The sequence below is a fragment of the Microcaecilia unicolor genome, chromosome 1 (assembly GCF_901765095.1).
Source record: "Microcaecilia unicolor chromosome 1, aMicUni1.1, whole genome shotgun sequence".
Classification (NCBI taxonomy): domain Eukaryota; kingdom Metazoa; phylum Chordata; class Amphibia; order Gymnophiona; family Siphonopidae; genus Microcaecilia; species Microcaecilia unicolor.
In genome coordinates, this window is record NC_044031.1 from 62,929,644 (window position 1) to 62,947,736 (window position 18,093).

Sequence of the window (18,093 nt, forward strand, 5' to 3'; positions counted from 1 at the left end):
GACCAAAGTCCACCACCCTAACCACTAGGCCACTCCTCCACACTGTCTGAAAGTACTGATGTATTCATTTTAGATCTAATCTTTATAGTAGTAGACATTTGCAAAGGACCCCTATCCTCAATTACCGGGTAACAAAATTTGATAACGGAATGATCAGACCAAGGAACTGCCAAAACTTCACAGCCTGACATAAGTCTGGCCATCCCTTTAGACATGAAAATCAAATCTAAAACATTTCCTACATTATGAGTTGCTACATTAACAATCTGAACCAAATTTAAAGCAGTAAAAACATGATTAAAAACACTATCATTAAAATCCTTAGAACCAGGCCTAAAATGTAAATTAAAATCACGTAACAAACATATCTTAGAAAATTTTAAGGAAAGCTGCTTGCAACAAGCAAGTTGGATAATATACTAAACAAATAGCCAATTCTTGAGTTTTTTAGTGCTAACGATTCAAATAACAAGTTCTCTGCAACCTGACATTTTTTCAAACCTAACTATGTTTTAAATATAATAAGTACTCCCCAACCTCTCCTATTTTCTCTGCAAAGCCATTCCCATGAGTAAGAACTAGGACATGCTTGTTTAACTATACAGACGTCTGTAATACACAATCCCTGGGATTTTATATATCAAGTGGAAATCGAAGTGTATTCCATAACAATGCGCATAAGCTAACTGGTTAACAAGCTAATCAGCATTCTTAATTAGATGTTAACAACCAATTATCAGCACTAATTGGCATTAATTAGAATTTACACGCAGAACTATCTAAGCGTATTCTGTAACGTGCTGTGTGTAGATTCTAAGTCACATAGTTGAAAAGTGGATGTGGCCCATTATGAAACCTTTACTGTCTTTTTACATAAGCGGTATATCATCTTACTGATTAGTCATCATTCTTATACTCTATTAAAAAGATAGTTTTCCACTGTCGATGTTACGTTTTTTTATCACCGTTATTTTCGGCGCTAAGTTTTGAAGTTGTACTTCGCTTCCCTTGCTGTTGTTTACAGCGCTCTGTTCTGTAGTTGTACTTTGTCTCCCTTGCCAGTCTGTTTCCTGTCTGATGTTGTTCCACAATTTTTACTGGGTTTATACGTTTAAATCAGCCCTTCACATACCGGCAGTTTTTGAGATTTTTAGTAAAGATTTCACAGTTCTTATCTGGTATGCCCATTAACAGATGACTCATCGGCACATTCCACGGTTTAAAACACCATTCTTTTGCGGCTTTCTGTTCTGCACCACATTTGGACTTTTTAAATGTTTTTTTGTGAACATTATAGCCTATTATCACTAATGAGTAATATTCTGTCATTTACAGCCTCCATTTTGAAGTATAGCTTGAGCTGGGTTTTTTCCTTGATACTATTTGCTTTGGATGGCCAAGTGAGTGCCTTTCTTTCTTCTTTTTCCATTTTTACAGATTAGGTTTTATCTTGTATATTTTCTTTTTTCTTTTTAGCTATTTATAGTTGTTTATGTTATACAACTTACAATTGATTTGGTGCTCAAGTTTTATATATAGGTATGTGTCCTATTTGATGTACTATTTTAGATCCTTGTTTTATTACATATAACATATTATATTTCACGACCTTTCTTACCCCTCCCATGTATTAGCATCTCACATTACCTACTTATGCATAGTAATATGTTCAGATCATGGTTTTTATCTATTTTATTCATTTATTTTTTACTTCATTATTTGTTTATTTATTTTGTATTATATTTTATTGCTGTTACTCATATGTATTATTTTATATTGTTTGCTATTTGATTGTATAATTTTTATTTGCTCATTATTTTATAGCCCCTGACGCAGCCTTCTTTGGGTGAAACACGGCCTGTGTCGGGCATTTGATTGAGATTCTGCAATAAAGACCACTTTGGACTGCTTACTGATCTGCTTTGTTTATTTCCATGTGGAATGGGAGGGTCATGGGTGTTTCTAAAATCTATGCACGTTGTTACAGAATACACCCAATCCACACGTAATTTAGGTATCAGGATTTACATGAAGATTTACTTGGTGTAATTGCTCGTGACCAAATTTACTCGCACAAAGCAGCACTTGGTGTATTCTATATACCAAGCAGAAATTTAGGCTTATTCTATAAAGTACACCTAAATTAATGTTTATCCACTCCTACCCTAGCTAAGATAATGTTCAAGCAACTATCTTTAAAATGGTCCCTTATTTTTTTTGCTCCTGTTACTCTGTGTTACATATCTATATGTTCCATCTTTACTTATACCCTAGGCTGTCTATTAAAATGTTTTATTGTGTATTGTGTTGACATTGAGGGGCATAATCGAACGGGGACGACCATCTCTAAGAGCGTCCATCTGTAAGGACGTTCCGGCGAAGGGGCAGGGAAACCCATATTATCGAAACAAGATGGGCGTCCCTCTTTCATTTCGATAATACGGTCGGGGATGCCCAAATCTCAACATTTAAGTCGACCTTAGAGATGGTCGACCTAAATGTTGAGATGGTCGACCTTAGAGATGGTTGTCCCCGGTTTTCGGCCATAATGGAAACCGAGGACGCCCATCTCAGAAATGACCAAATCCAAGCCATTTGGTCGTGGAAGGAGCCAGCATTCGTAGTGCACTGGTCCTCCTCACATGCCAGGACACCAACCGGGCACCCTAAGGGGCACTGCAGTGGACTTCACAAATTGCTCCCAGGTGCATAGCTCCCTTATCTTGGGTGCTGAGCCCCCCAAACCCACTCCCCACAACTATACACCACTACCATAGCCCTTATGGGTGAAAGGGGGCACCTACATGTGGGTACAGTGGGTTTCGGGTGGGTTTTGGAGGGCTCACATTTACCACCACAAGTGTAAGAGGTGGGGGGGTGGGCCTGGGTCCGCCTGCCTGAAGTGCACTGCACCCACTAAAAACTGCTCCAGGGACCTGCATACTGCTGTCATGGAGCTGGGTATGACATTTGAGGCTGGCATACAGGCTGGAAAAAATGTTTTTTAATTTTTTTTTTAGGGTGGGAGGGGGTTGGTGACCACTGGGGGAGTAAGGGGAGTAAGGGGTCATCTGGTCAGTTCGGGCACCTTTTCGAGGCTTGGTCGTGAAAAAAAGGGACCAAGTAAAGTCGACCAATTGCTCGTGAGGGACGCCCTTCTTTTTTCCATTATCAGCCGAGGACGCCCATCTCTTAACCACGCCCCATCCCGCCTTCGGTACACTGCCGACACGCCCCCTTGAACTTTGGTTGTCCCCACGACGGAAAGCAGTTGAGGATGTAAAAAATCGGCTTTCGATTATGCTGATTTGGGCGACCTCGGGAAAAGGACGCCCATCTCCTGATTTGTGTCAGAAGATGGGTGTCTTTCCCTTTCGAATATAAGCTAGATTGTAATGTAGCATACTATGCCATAATTTGTATTGTAGCTTGAATATTTTTACTGCTGTAATTGTGTATTGCTTATGTTTGACTTATTCTTGCTGTACACCGCCCTGAGTGAATTCCTTCAACAAGGCAGTAAATGAACCCTAATTAATTAATTAACACATACTTTATAGAACACATTTAGGAGAATTTCATTTTGGCGCCGATGTTTTAGGCATGATATATAGAATGTAGTCCAACATATCTAAAGAATCCTGCATCCTAAAATGTAGCTCAGTGTGAGGTACATATATAAGAAGGTCAAATGGAGCACAAAATGTAACAAAACGGAATAAAATGATTACAAAAATCACATAATCAAATATAATCAAAATTGTAGACTGGATTTAGTATCACCTGAAAGCACTGTTGAAAACTAATATGGCCAAATATTATTAGAGATATTTTATAATAGAGTACCTGTCTTAATTAGACAGGAAGTTGCCTGTGAGTCTATAAAACACTAGCACAAATTCTGTAGAAATTGCACCTAGATTGAAGGTTCACAGAGTACACTTACTCGAGAGCAGATGTCGATGTTAGTGTGTACTTCCCCCCAATTCTATATATGGCGCCTTAATTTGTGCGCACTAATTTGGAAGCACAGCCAAATTGCACGCACAATTTTAGGTGCAAGAACTGCACTTGAGCATATTCTATAAACTATGCCTAACTTTAGGTGTACTTTGTAGAATCACTCTAACTGCGTGGTTTTGTGGCACCGATTTTTAAGGCACCATATATAGAATTTCCCCCCTTATGCATATGTTTTTTTAAATAAAAGCATTATTTGTGACCAACCAAACTTCTGCCCTGGGCACACATACGTTTAGGTGTGATGTAATTTTATAAGAGAATTTTACACTGCGAAAAGGTTTGATAAAAGTCCCACTCTACATTTAAATGCTGCTAATTTTAAAAATAAAACATGCAACATGTGCCCACTGCATAAGTGCTTTCGAAAAAGGGCTCCTTTGGGTCTAGTAATCTTGACTAAGAGCCAAGGTAAATTGTGCTTTTTCCTACCTATCTGACAGCCCACATTCCACATGTCCAGTGGATTGTAGTTAGAAGAATCTGTTCTCCAGCCTGCTGGGTAGATTCGGCTTAGATGGACGACATTGTGACAAATAAACTTGGATCCTACAAAAATGGAATGAAACAGGCTCAGTAAATGCACAATTGACATCACAATCACTGCAGAAAATACAATGGGAAGTTCTCTAGGCAAGGAGGAGAGTGGGAATGAAAACCAGGGTTTCCACAGACAGGACCACAAAAGATCTTTAAGTAAAACAGTCTTTATTGGTAATGAAAATGACTCAACACAACGTTGTGTTTCGGCCAGAAGGCCTGCATCAGGAGTCTAAAAATTAAAACAAAGATCAAACAAAATAAAACTCACATAGCTTGTAGACATACAGAATTAAAAAGTGATAAACAATCAAATTGTGTACATTATGCAATGAACGGTAAAAACATTACAAAGCTACTAATGTTTCAGTGGGTTTAATGAGTAAACCAGCTGTAGTGACGTTGGAGTCACTCTGGGACCTAACTTATTTTTATTTATTTATTTATTTATTTATTCGCATTTGTATCCCACATTTTCCCACCTATTTGCGGGCTCAGTGTGGCTTACAATACTTTGAGAATGATGGAAGTACAATTGGTTACAGTACGATTATGGATTACATTGTGATGAGTTATAGAAACAGAGTAAATACAGGATCTCATTTGGGAATAGAACATCAGAAGATAACAATGGTGGGTCGAGAGGGGGACAAATAATATCGAGGTAACATCAAGGTTTAACATTCTTATTTTTGGGTAGGGTTTTAAGGGTGGTGAGGATACGGGAGAAGAGACTTCAGGATGGAGTGTTTTGGTGCGTATCTATTGTTTTGTATGGACTTCATGTGTTTTGATTCTTGCCGTAGATTTTCTCAAACAGATAGGTTTTCAGTAGTTTGCGGAAGTCGGTCAGTTTATAGATCGTTTTCAGATTGCGTGGTAGTGTATTCCAGACTTGTGTGCTCTTGTATGCGAAGGTCGATCCGTGCATTGCTTTGTATTTTATTCCTTTGCACTTGGGGAAATGGAGATTGAGGAAGGTTCGGGAGGATCTTTTTGCGTTTCTGGGTGGTAGGTCTATTAAATCAGACATGTATGCAGGGGCTTCCCCGTGAATGATTTTATGGACTAAAGTGCATACTTTGAAAGTGATGCGTTCCTTGAGTGGTAGCCAGTGTAGTTTCTCCCGTAGGGGTTTTGCACTTTCGTATTTTGGTTTTACGAAGATGAGTCTGGCTGCTGTATTTCCTTACAAACATTAATTTTGAAAAATACTTTGGAAATTAAAACTTTGAAGCAGTCCTAATCCAGGAACAAATAAACACCCGTCAGTCTTCTGAGGTGATACGAATTGAGGAAAGTTGAAGTAAATTAGAGACCTTGAGTCAAGTCTTAATTAAAGAAAGGAATTTTTCATCTTGGAAAATGGAATATCTGGAAAATCAATTGAGGAGATGTAATTTGAGATTGACTAATTTTCCAAGATCATCGTTGATTTCACCAATAGAAATGTTTAAAAAATATTTAGTTGAGGTCTTGTGAATGTCAAGAGACTTGCTACCTCCTATTGTGCGAGTACAATATTTTCAGGGTAAAACTAAATTGGATAATGCGACTTCTCAACCACACACGGGGGATAGTATGAATTTAACATCTTTCTTGGAATCTTCGCTGGAAGTTATTACCCAAAGAACCACTGATGGCGACGTTTGCTCTGGAAATGGATAGAGACGCTGTTCTGAGACTTTCTTTAGAAATTTAGATTAAATGTTCTTAGGATCTAAAATTAGAATATATCCTGATTTAGCAAGAGAAACACAGGAAAGGCGTAAGGCCCTTTTTTGCGCTGCGTCAGAGAACTATAGCCCTAGGGGCCAATTTTGTACTTAAATTTCCTTGTTTGTGTCGTATATTTTTTCAGTCTAAGAATTTTCAATTTTTTGATCCTAAGCAACTAGAAGAATTTTTGATTTCGAAGGAAGGAACGAATATGAATGTAGTAGTTGAGTAACAGAATGCACACTGTTTAAGATAGATTGGGAAAAGAGATTAGGTCATGAGCGCATCCCGTTATATATAGTTGTACTAATTTAAATACTTCTTTTCTTGGATCCTTAATTTCCAATTCTTAAATTTAAAGGTCGATAGAACTATGACTTAGGTTCATAAGGATTTTTCTTGGTATGATTTATTACAATTGCCATATTATCTCTGATTAAGTGTATAATATAAATTCAATAAAGAATAATTAAAATAAAAAAAAATCACGTTATTTTTTTCTCCTATACTAGTATAATATTTTCAGTGATGTCTGCTTATATGCAAAACAGCAAAACAAAAAGTACCAGGAGCCTTCAATAAAAGAAATAAGAGCTTTAATCAAATGTTTCGATGAAACAATCCAAGAGTGGACCACTCTAGGATTGTTTCATCGAAACATTTGATTAAAGCTCTTATTCCTTTTCTTTGAAGGCTCCTGGTACTTTTGTTTTGCTGTTTGGACTTTTGTTTGTACTTTGTTCCCTCTCTTTGCTATACTGTCTGTTTATATGCGCCATGGCTGGTATAAGGGGTGTGGCTATCATAGGGGTGGAGCCATATGTGGTGACCCCGCCCATAATGATTTCCGGCACCTTTTTTTCTAAAAAAAAAAAAAAAAAAAGCACTGAATATGATCATTTACAAATAATTTCTTTTTAAAAGCATTTTGGATTGGAACACCGAACTTAAGGAAATGCTGCAGATGATCTAGGACATCCTGCCACAGGGACCCATCGACAAGGCTGTTAAGAACTTCCTAAAGTGACTGAAGGCCTGTGCTAAAGCGGGTGGTGAACACTTTGAGCATTCACAGTGACTACAAAATTCTGACGCATTGTTAACTGTATCATTTGAAGGATATAATTTTACTGTGTTTTAGCGCAAGCATTTTTAACGTGCAAAAATCGCTAGGTAGTAAGGCTAAATTGACAGTAATATCAACATAGCTTAAGATAATTAAATGTTGTTTAATAGTAATATGTAAGTATGATGACTAAATAAGTATGTAAAATTTCTCACTGAAATTCAAGATGGTTGCTGAGAAAACTGCAAAAAACTGTAGGGGGTTACTTTTTTTGGTCTCACCCTATAGATGGATTTTTAAACTAGCTATCCAATGAATGAAACCCCTCCTGAAAGATCCCATGATGTGTTACTATCTAGTAAAGTTGATCATTGGTGTCCTATAATATGAACTTATTGAGGTTTAATTATTTGCTTGATTAAATACCTAATGGTCAACCAGATTCTGAGATATTTTTCACGCGATATCTAGAAAGCAAAGCAATATTTCCAAAGCAGAAAATGTTCTGAATACATGCCTGACTCTTGGGCAAGCTTTAGTGCTTTGCCTTCAGTAAATGATGACATCTCATAAAATGCTTGGTGGTTCTGAGCATAGTTGAAGTCCTGGAAGTGTACACTCTTGCAATAAATAACTATGTCAGACAGCTCCTTCGCCAGCTTCACTTTGGAACTCTAGACAAAAGGAAGTTTAAAATCAGCAGAACAAAAACAAAATGCATTTCCCAGGTAAATATCAGTCATCAGGCTCTAACAAGAATCCCATAATGAATGTGATACAGGAAACAACTCCAACAACCATCAAAGGAAAAACTGAATCAACAACGGAGGAGTAGCCTAGTGGTTAGGGTGGTGGACTCTGGTCCTGGGGAACTGAGTTTGATTCCCACTTCAGGCACGGGCAGCTCCTTGTGACTCTGGCAGTGGCATAGCCAAGGGTGGGCCTGGGTGGGCCCAGGACCACCTAATTTGGGCTCAGGCCCACCCAGTAGCAGCACACCTATGAAGTGTCTGGCAGGGATTCCCAAGCCCCACCAGCCGAAAATTCCTATCCTTCCTGCATACCAGCCTTCCCTCTGATGTATTCCTGCCTATGCAGAAACAGGAAGGTGCATCAGAGGGAAGGCTGTGGAGCCAACATGAGCAGTGTGTATTATTTGCTGCTTCCTGCCAGTGAAAATCTGCTATTTAAAAGGTATGGGGGGAGGGGGATGTTTGAGAGACCATATGGCATGCAGGCAAGAGAGGGAGAGACCAAATCACTTGTAGGACAGGGCGGAGTTCTGCCCACCCATCTTGGACCCAGGCCCACCCAAAATTGGGTGTCTGGCTACGCCCCTGGACTCTGGGCAAGTCACTTAACTCTCCATTGCCCCAGGTACAAATAAAGTACCTGTATGTGTAAGCCGCATTGAGCCTGCCATGAGTGGGAAAGCGTGGGGTACAAATGTAACAAAAAAAATGGGAAACCAGGTAATTACAGACCCTAGTGGCATGAAATTTTAAGGATTATGTTCAAAATTGTAGGTCAACAAAAGGAGAGGAAGCCCAAAGTACACAGTAGATAGTAACAGCAAGAAAGCACCAAGGGCCTCCAGGATAGGTATAGCAGAACTTTATTATGAAACCCGACACAGGCCGTGTTTCAGCATAAGCCTGAGTCAGGGGTCAATGAAGTACAATTCACTCAATAGAAAAATGCTATCCAAAAACAAAATTGCAGCAATCCAATATGTAATGTTAATTCAAATTGCACCACAGAGTCACTGCTCAAGCGCTTCTCAACTATGCAGTTATGGTAATCACAGTGCTTGACTCACCCCACTTTTGTTCTTCACTTTATTCTTCACAGATTCATCTTCCATATCTGCTGCTTCATCCTCCTCAGATACATCATCTGCCTCGGTGCTCTTATGAACATGTCCAGCAAGACTTTCTTCCAAAGTATTTGATTTCTTCCCTTTCACGAGGATCTTCCCTTTTAATTCCTGGTGAAAAAAAATATCACAGAAAAGGGCAGCATACATCTCATGGTTTTTTTTAGATGTTATAAATGGGTGATAACACCTGTACAAAATAGGAATGTTTTAGCTGAAGAACACATTATAAATAAATGGGTTGCTAAAAGTCTGCATTGCTGCGCAGGATGGTTAGAAAAGAAACTACCACCCCTCCATTTCTATTTGTGTTTGTCTTCTGTGGTCCTGCTCCTGTTAAGCAATTCCACCTTACCATTATCAGCACCTACATATTCCTCCCCTTCACCTTTGAATCTCACTTCCTCCTATCCAGGGGCATATCTGCGTGGGGCCTCAGGGGCCTGGGCCCCCGCAGATTTTGCCCTGGACCCCCTACCGCCATCAACCCTCCCCCGCTGCCGTTGCTTACTTTTGCTGGCGGGGGACCCCAACCCCCGCCAGCCGAGGTCCGCTTCCACCTGCCGCTGCCTTAAAAACTACTTATTCAGCCGGCGGGGGACCCCAAACCCCCGCCAGCCGCCCCGAGGTGTTTAAAATTCATCTTCGGCCTCCGTGGCCGTGCTGCTGTTGATAGGAGCCGTTGAATCCACTTTGGAGTCTGACGTCGTTGTACGTGCTGCGACGTCAGACTCCGAAGTGGATTCAACAGCTCCTATCAACAGCAGCACGGCCACGGAGGCTGAAGATGAATTTTAACACCTCGGGGCGGTTGGCGGGGGTTTGGGGTCCCCCGCCGGCTGAAGAAGTAGTTTTTAAGGCAGCGGCAGGTGGAAGCGGACCGCGGCTGGCGGGGGTTGGGGTCCCCCGCCAGCAAAGGTAAGCAACGGCAGCAGGGGAGGGTTGGCGGCGGGAGGGGGGTGGAGAGAGTCATTGGTGGCGGTGGGGGCTCTGACAATGGCGGGGGGGGGGGGGGTCGGTGGCGGCGGGGGGGGGGGCTAAAATGTGTCCCCTCCCTCTGGCTCTGGCCCCCCCTACCGCCGGAGTCCAGATACGCCCCTGCTCCTATCACTAATATATCTAAAAAAAAATGTTGTCTCCCATTTTACTGTACTGGCTATTTTCTCTTCCATTTGCATCTTTGCTTTCCTGACTACTCTACCAGTTTTCTATTTCTGTTGATGGCTCTCTCATTCTCCCTGTCTCCTCAGCTCGAAACCTTGGGTCATCTTTGACTCTTCTCTCTCCTTCTCTGCTCATATCCAGCAGATTGCCAAGACCTGTCGTTTCTTTCTTTACAACATCCGTAAAATCCGCCCCTTTCTTTCCGAGCACTCTACCAAAACCCTCATCCACACCCTTGTCACCTCTCGTTTAGACTACTGCAATCTGCTTCTTGCTGGCCTCCCACTTAGTCACCTCTCCCCTCTCCAGTCGGTTCAAAACTCTGCTGCCCATCTCAACTTCCGTCAGGGTCACTTTACTCATACTACCCCTCTCCTCAAGACCCTTCACTGGCTCCCTATCCGTTTTCGCATCCTGTTCAAACTTCTTCTACTAACCTATAAATGTACTCACTCTGCTGCTCCCCAGTATCTCTCCACACTCGTCCTTCCCTACACCCCTTCCCGTGCACTCCGCTCCATGGATAAATCCTTCTTATCTGTTCCCTTCTCCACTACTGCCAACTCCAGACTTCACGCCTTCTGTCTTGCTGCACCCTACGCCTGGAATAAACTTCCTGAGCCCCTACGTCTTGCCCCATCCTTGGCCACCTTTAAATCTAGACTGAAAGCCCACCTCTTTAACATTGCTTTTGACTCGTAACCCTTGTAACCACTCGCCTCCACCTACCCTCCTCTCTTCCTTCCCGTTCACATTAATTGATTTGATTTGATTTGCTTACTTTATTTTTTGTCTATTAGATTGTAAGCTCTTTGAGCAGGGACTGTCTTTCTTCTATGTTTGTGCAGCGCTGCGTACGCCTTGTAGCGCTATAGAAATGCTAAATAGTAGTAGTAGTAGTAGTAGCTTTTCCAGATATTGTTGCCTGTCTTCCTCTTTCTGCGATCTCTTGTAGTTTATAAAGGCTAACCTCTTCTTGTAGTTTATAAAGGCTAACCTCTTTTTTCCATACCTTCTCAGCTACTACTTTTGAGAACCAAAGCAGCCTCCTTTTCCTCTTACTTTTATTTACTTCCCTTACAAAAAAGGTTTGTTGCCCTTACAATAGTTCCTTTCAGTTTTGCCCACTGCCTTCCTACTTCAAGAAATTCCCATCCAGACAGCAATTCCTTGAGGTAATCCCCCATCTGAACAAAGTTAGGGGTTTTTTTTTAAGTCTAGAACCTTCACTTTTGAATGAACCCTCTCCACACCTATCTTAATATTAAGCCACACCCTCTGGTGATCACTAGATGCCAGATGATCACCTACTATAATATCAGAAACACTGCCCCCATTAGTAAGCACCAAGTCCAGTATGACCCCCATCCTGCGTGGGTTCCATTACGAACTGCTGGAATAATTCCTAACCTTGTAGTGAATCTAGGATCTACCTGCCTCTAAAAGACCCCACAATAGGGATACCACACTCAACATCTGACATATTAAAATCACCTATTAAGATGTTAATAAATCTATAAAATTTAAACTAATCCTGAACACATTAAATAAAAAAAAAGTCTATATCACGCCACAAGCACGTTTTAGGAAAAGTGAAATTAATATAAAGTAATATAAATATTTTGCATCACAGAAAATGTGTTATGAGGGTATTCATTTTTTAAGAGTGTTGCAGTATGAACTTTCAGATCCACATAGCAACTTTCTTCAGATGTGCCTTTTCTATGCTTTCTCCAAACCACTCACTAATCGTTCACAGCAGATTGCTGCAACAGGACCACATAATTGTTTTGAACTGTCTGTCTTTCATTACACTCAGATGGACTGTTTTCAACAGTAAGGCAGAAAACCATACAAACAGATGCTGAGCTGCTCAAACTCCACATGGGTTTGCAAAATACATATTTTTCATATTTTAATATTTCTGCTTTAAACTTTGTGAGTACTGGACAGCATGGCACTCTGGAAAGTGAGCTGTTTGCATCGCAGCAGGCTGTTTGTTTTTTATGAATATATTAGTGGAACCATGCCCGCTTCCTCAACAATGAAACGGGCCCTAGGAAGGCTGTCATGCAAGCTTTTTTTTCTCTCTCTCCCCTGCCCTCCCCTCCATGTCCAGCGGTTCTTCCCTCCCCTCCCCTCCATGTCCCGCAATTCTCTCTTCTACTGTCCTCCCATCCAATCCATGTCCATCAATTCTCCTCTGCCCTCCCCTTCCCTTCCTCCCTCCCCTTCCCTTCCTCCCTCCCCTCGATGTCCCGCAATTCTCTCCTCCCCTTGATTTGCACCTGAACGTTCTCTGGCTGGCTGGCGCTGGCTTCCGTTCCATTCGTAACATCCCTCCTGACGTCAGCTCACCTCCAGCGTTCCCTTCCCTCTCACTGTTCCACCCTCTGACGTCATTACGTCTTGATGCGAGTGCGGGACAGTGAGGGGGAAAGGAACGCTGGAGGCTGGCTGACGTTAGGAGATGTTACAAACCCAGGCAGCCAGACATGGAACGTTGGCGGTGCAAATTATTATAAAGGATGTTAAGCATTGTCTGTAACAGATTCATTGCCTGTACCTTTAAGGTTGTGCCCTTGAACTACAAATCCCTATAATCTTGTAGTTCTCTGTAATAGGCTCTTCCTGAGCACATGTCCCAGATTCTTGTATCTTATGGGGCTCTTCTGCAGTTCCCTCTGCCCCGGAACAGGTTACTTCCTGTTCCGGGGCAGAGGGAACTGCAGCAAACGAGCGAAGTTAGCAAACTCGGAGCCGACAGGCGCGCGCCGCGCCCCCCCCCCCCCAGCGGTGTGCACCCGGGGGGGGGGTGTCATTTCGTTGGGGGGGGGGGGAGGTGTCATTTCGCAGGGGGGCACACTGGCCTAATGATCAAATCACCAGCTACAACAGCTGTCCTAACCTTTCCCTCCCGGGCAACACTTGAAGACATATCCTCGGTGCGAGAGGATAGTACATCCCCTGGTGGGCAGGTCCTGGCTACAGGAGTACTTCCTACTTCACCAGGGTGATGCTCTCCTTCTAGGAGACCTCCCTCCAAGGTAGCACAGGGGCTACCAGTCTGGAAGTGGGACTTCTCTACAAAATCCCTGTAGGTCTCCTCTATGTACCTCTCTGTCTCCCTCAGCTCCACCAAGTCTGCTACTCTAGTCTCAAGAGAACGGACACGTTCTCTGAGAGCTAGGAGCTCTTTGCATCAGGCACACACATAGGACATCTCACCAACTGGGAGATAATCATACATGTGACACTCAATGCAAAAGACTGGATAGCACCCCTCTTTCTGCTGGACTGCCGACTCCATCTTAGTGTTCTTGAGTTTTTCCATAATTTAAAACTTGCTACAGTACTAAGGATATTAGCCTAATATAAAAGTGTCTTTCAGTTTATATAATATATTGTATGATTTATTTAGTGTTTCCTTCGTAGATGGTAATGAAATGTATTTAAAACTCTGTAAGAGCACTCCTTGCTTGTTACCCTAATTACAATAACTATAAATGAAGAGTTGTCTTAGGGGTGGGCGGGTGTTGGGGAGACTAAATTAGATCCTGCAGTGCCTGCTAGATTCTATCTGTTAATGCTGTGGTACAAAGTTTTCAAAACTAAGTGGAAAAGACTATGGAGATTAGTTGATAAAATTTGCTTTTTATATTTTTATTTTGCCTATCACTAACCTACAATTCCTCCTTTAAACCCCAATCTTTAAGTTCCCAAAGCACAAAACAAAATAGCGTTCACTTACCAGAGAAATATCCTCTTCTCTCGGAACTTCACACATGTAAATAGCCAATATATGTACACAGAAATGTTAGAAACCTATTAGTTACAAGTGTAAAAGAACAAGATGCATAGTTTGGAAGAGGGTAAGGTTTGTGTGTGTCGGCAATAAAAACTGAGCAATACCCATCAGTGCTTTCACTTACCTCAGGTGAGGGGAAGCTTGTTATCTTTCCATCCAGTGGTGCGGACAGTAGATCATCTCCAAAGATGTCCTTCATATGCTTAGCCATCACAATCTGTTGCTCCAGGCTACAGTGGTTCTCCAAAGATACAATCACGGGGTACGGAGAAGCCTTCATCAAAATGAGAGAACAGGAATAACATTCTCAGCCCTGTTCTTATACACCCCAGAAGATGACAGAGCTTCGAAATATTTGCATTGTTTCTTACTTTGAAAGCGTAGGTCTTGATTGCTTTTATGACCTCACAGAAGAGAATCTTAGACGTGAGGGTGTATCCGTGATAAATTACAGGCTCTGAATTAGGACCATCCCAGCAATCCAGCTCTATACAACGGCACCCTTTACAAAGAGCTCTGTAAAGAAAAAGTTAAGCGTTGGTTTAGTGAAAATGAACCAGCATTTGAGAAAATAAGCCTATTGCAGTTGGTTATAAAGGTTAATTGAGAATTACAGAGCTCCAGCAATATTAATATTACTGTATTAACAAAAATGGTCTCAGTAGGGAAGCGGTCACAAAAAGACTAAAGATATATTTCTATATTCCTTTGTTATGTTTCATTCATTTACTGAGTTATTACTCACAAAATAGTTTCATTTTCTCTATAACGGCAGAACTGCCAACACAGAAAAGTTACAGAATAAACAAATTGCTTCAGTGCTACCAATCACTTTGGGCTTACATTACTGAGCTATATCAGTATAAGTAATGTAAGTAAATGGAAATTCATGTAAAGCACCTCAATTAACATAAAATAAAAAAAATCATTACCACAAATCATGTTAACCATGCAACTTGCGTTAACCTGGTCAGTTTTTGAATTAGTTGATGGTGGCTAATGGAAACCCTGATAGCGTGTGTGCTCTCTCTCGCTCCCCATGCTGCCGGCCTTATACTGCCACAGTCATTGCTGCAAAGGCAAGTAGTGGAGGAGTGGCTTTTCTTCTGTTCTCATCGAGATGGACTACACCGGGCTGCAGCTGCTTTCTTCCTTCTCCTCTTCCTCTTGCCAGGTCCAAAATCAACAGTGTCTGCATCGTAACTAACTTGAATTCAAGCATGCATAAGGTGGACACAGAGGAGCTTTAGTGGTGAAAGCAAAGAGAAGATTACAGAGTGAATAAGACATGCAAAGCACAGGAAGACAGGAATAAATCGGCAAACCGGGTACACCGAGTGGCCTCTTTCTACCTACATCTTCTGGCTCACTTCTTCCTCACCTGGGCTCTGGGCCCCCCTACCGGCGAAGTCCAGATACGCCCCTGCCCTGAAGATGTTGGTAGAATACGGCCGGCCCAGTTGCTCAGTAAGAAGTGCTGTATATTGCCATAAGAAGAGCCACAGCTCAATGCCTTGCTCGTCTTACACTCCCTAGGTCAGCTGGGGCTTGGGATGCAGACATATCAACTCTTACACATTCAGGGGGTCATTTATTAATGGCATGCACTAAGACCATTATCACATGTTAGATACTGCAGGGCCCACTGCTTGAAACAGGCCCTGTGATGGATAATACGTGATAACGGGTTAGTGCATGCTGTTAGTAAATGGCTCCCTAAGTGTAAGACATGTAATTGGAGAGTGTCTCACACTCACACACACCGAGGGCCCTTCAAAGCACAGCCTCTAGGAGCAAAGTGGCAGAGGAGGCACCAGCCTGTGAGGCTGGAAAGAAAAAGCAGCATCAAGTCAAGAAGAATGAACAACACCAGCCTGCGTGCCTGAAAAAAAGAAGTGATGATGACCTGCATAAGCTGGATAAAGAGAGGAGGTGCAACCCAGGCAAGATGGGATGGAAGGTGGTGGTGGCCTGCACCAGAAGGAAGGAGGTAGGTACGGTCTAAAAATAAAATTTGAAGCTTCAGAAGAGAATTAAAAACTGGTGATCAGCTTGAGGGAGAATGGGGAGACAGAATGGAGGGAAACAGCTTGGGAGGAATGGAGAGTGAGAGAGAGAATTGTGGAGTCTGGGTTGCAGGGGAAGAAAGAAAGAGGCGGCGTTAGGGATCATGCTGGAGAGAGGGGAGAGAAAGAATGACAAGGTAGGGCCAAATATGGAACAACAGATTGTTGGAAATTACATTGGCCGGTGGAAAGAGCAAGAAGAGAGTGAATGACGAAGCCACGATGGGCCAGAATAGTGAGGAGAATGGTCTATTGCCTTCTGAAGCACTACTACAGTATTACAGTACATGTAATTATAATATAAACCATGAACTTTATAAAAGAGAGAAAAAAGGCCTCAGAAGTCTGTGGTTCGCAGTAAGCATAAAGCACCCTACAGACAAGCTTCAATCATTGGCCAAAAAACCTCATCCTCCCTTTCTATACCACAAGCTGTAAAGCCCTTTAAAACGGGTGACATATTTGTTGTGAAAAATGTAATGAAATATGTGTGTGCGTCTATCTGAAAGAGAGAGAGAGTGTGAGAGAGAGTTCAGAGACAGAGAGAAAGAGAGTGAGAGTGTGTATGTGTGTGTGTGTGTCCTCACAGCACTGCAGCCTACAGCTGGCACAAAAAAAACCCCAAGGGGGGCCCTTTTAAAGTTGGGCTCTATCTGTCAAACACAGGGGCTGGAGGTCCATGGGACCACCAGGCCCTGACTACCCCTGCCCCAAGCAACGGGGACTGGAGGTCCGGTGGACCTCCGGTCCCCCCCCCCCCCAGGTTCAGGGAGAGCTGGAGATCAGGTGGGTCTCCAGCCCCCCCCAACCCACCCAGCAAATGGTCTCTTATATGGTGTGTAGCCCCGCCCAGCGCATCCCAGGATGCACTGGGTAGGGCTGGGCGCCGCCATTTGCGGTGTCGAAGGAAGAGGAGAGAGGCAGGCTGCGTCCATTCTCCAACTAAGGTAGGGGGGCAGGCGGGCGGGCGGCGGATGGAGTGACACCATCACACAGGGATCCTTGCCAATGCTGGGGGTTAGGTTGGGGAGGGGGGACCAGCGGTCCTCCAGCCCCCCTGTCGTTGGGGGGGGGGCTTGGTCGGCACTCACTGGACCACCAGCGATCATTTGCTGGGGGTTGGGGGGGGACCTCCAGCGGTCCTCCAGCGGTCCTCCAGTCCCCTGTCGCTGGGGGGGTGGTTTGCGTCGTTGGGGGGAATGGGGGCCTGCCAGCATGCAAATGTAGTTGAGGACGTCCAAAATTTGGACACTTCTGCAATGGGCAGTTAAGGACCTCCAAAATTGGATGTTTCTATGAGAAAGACGTCTTTCTCATAGAAACATCCACTTTTGGACATCCTTAGCTGCCCATTGCAGAAACGTCCAAAGTTTGTGGAGGCAGCGCCATTTTCTTTCTCCGATTCTTCCTGGCTTTCTGCAATGGGTGCCGCGGGTGGCTTCAATGCAGGGGCGGCCTCGAGTGCTGTATCTGATGTTTCTGCCAGAGTTCCTCCCTATTGGTTGAGTTCAAGTGCTCCTGTTACTGTCCTCCCTCCCTCCCTAAAGCCTCCCTTTTGACTGCGACGCCGATGTTCATGACAGTTCATTCCCACACCCCCCTCCTTCAATCATACCTCCCTCCTCCTCTGATTTCCACGCCCCTCCTCCCTCCCTCTCCCTACGATTCCCATGCCCCGTCCTTCCCTCCACCCTCCCTCCCCTTCCGAGTTCCATGTGTGTGAGAGACAGAATGTTTGCATTAAGTTCGGGCTGTTTTCTGTACTCTCCGCCCCTCGCCCCGCCTCTGATTCCTCCTCCTTTCTGGTTCTGGGGCTGGTGGAGGCTGGGCTTAG

The 18,093-nt window shown here is 43.2% G+C and overlaps 1 protein-coding gene across 3 annotated transcripts in view; it reads right to left on the reverse strand.

The window, feature by feature from the left end:
* The window catches only part of PLCD1 (phospholipase C delta 1), a 187,466-nt gene that overhangs the window by 27,328 nt on the left and 142,045 nt on the right, over positions 1–18,093 (reverse strand). For all 3 annotated transcript variants that reach the window (XM_030197912.1, XM_030197919.1, XM_030197903.1), the window contains exons 7-11: positions 14,565–14,709; positions 14,318–14,467; positions 9,165–9,332; positions 7,863–8,019; positions 4,453–4,569 (exon numbers count right to left, since the gene is read on the reverse strand). In XM_030197912.1, the coding sequence (XP_030053772.1) occupies positions 4,453–4,569; positions 7,863–8,019; positions 9,165–9,332; positions 14,318–14,467; positions 14,565–14,709 (737 nt within the window). The remainder of the gene's footprint in view (positions 1–4,452; positions 4,570–7,862; positions 8,020–9,164; positions 9,333–14,317; positions 14,468–14,564; positions 14,710–18,093) is intronic.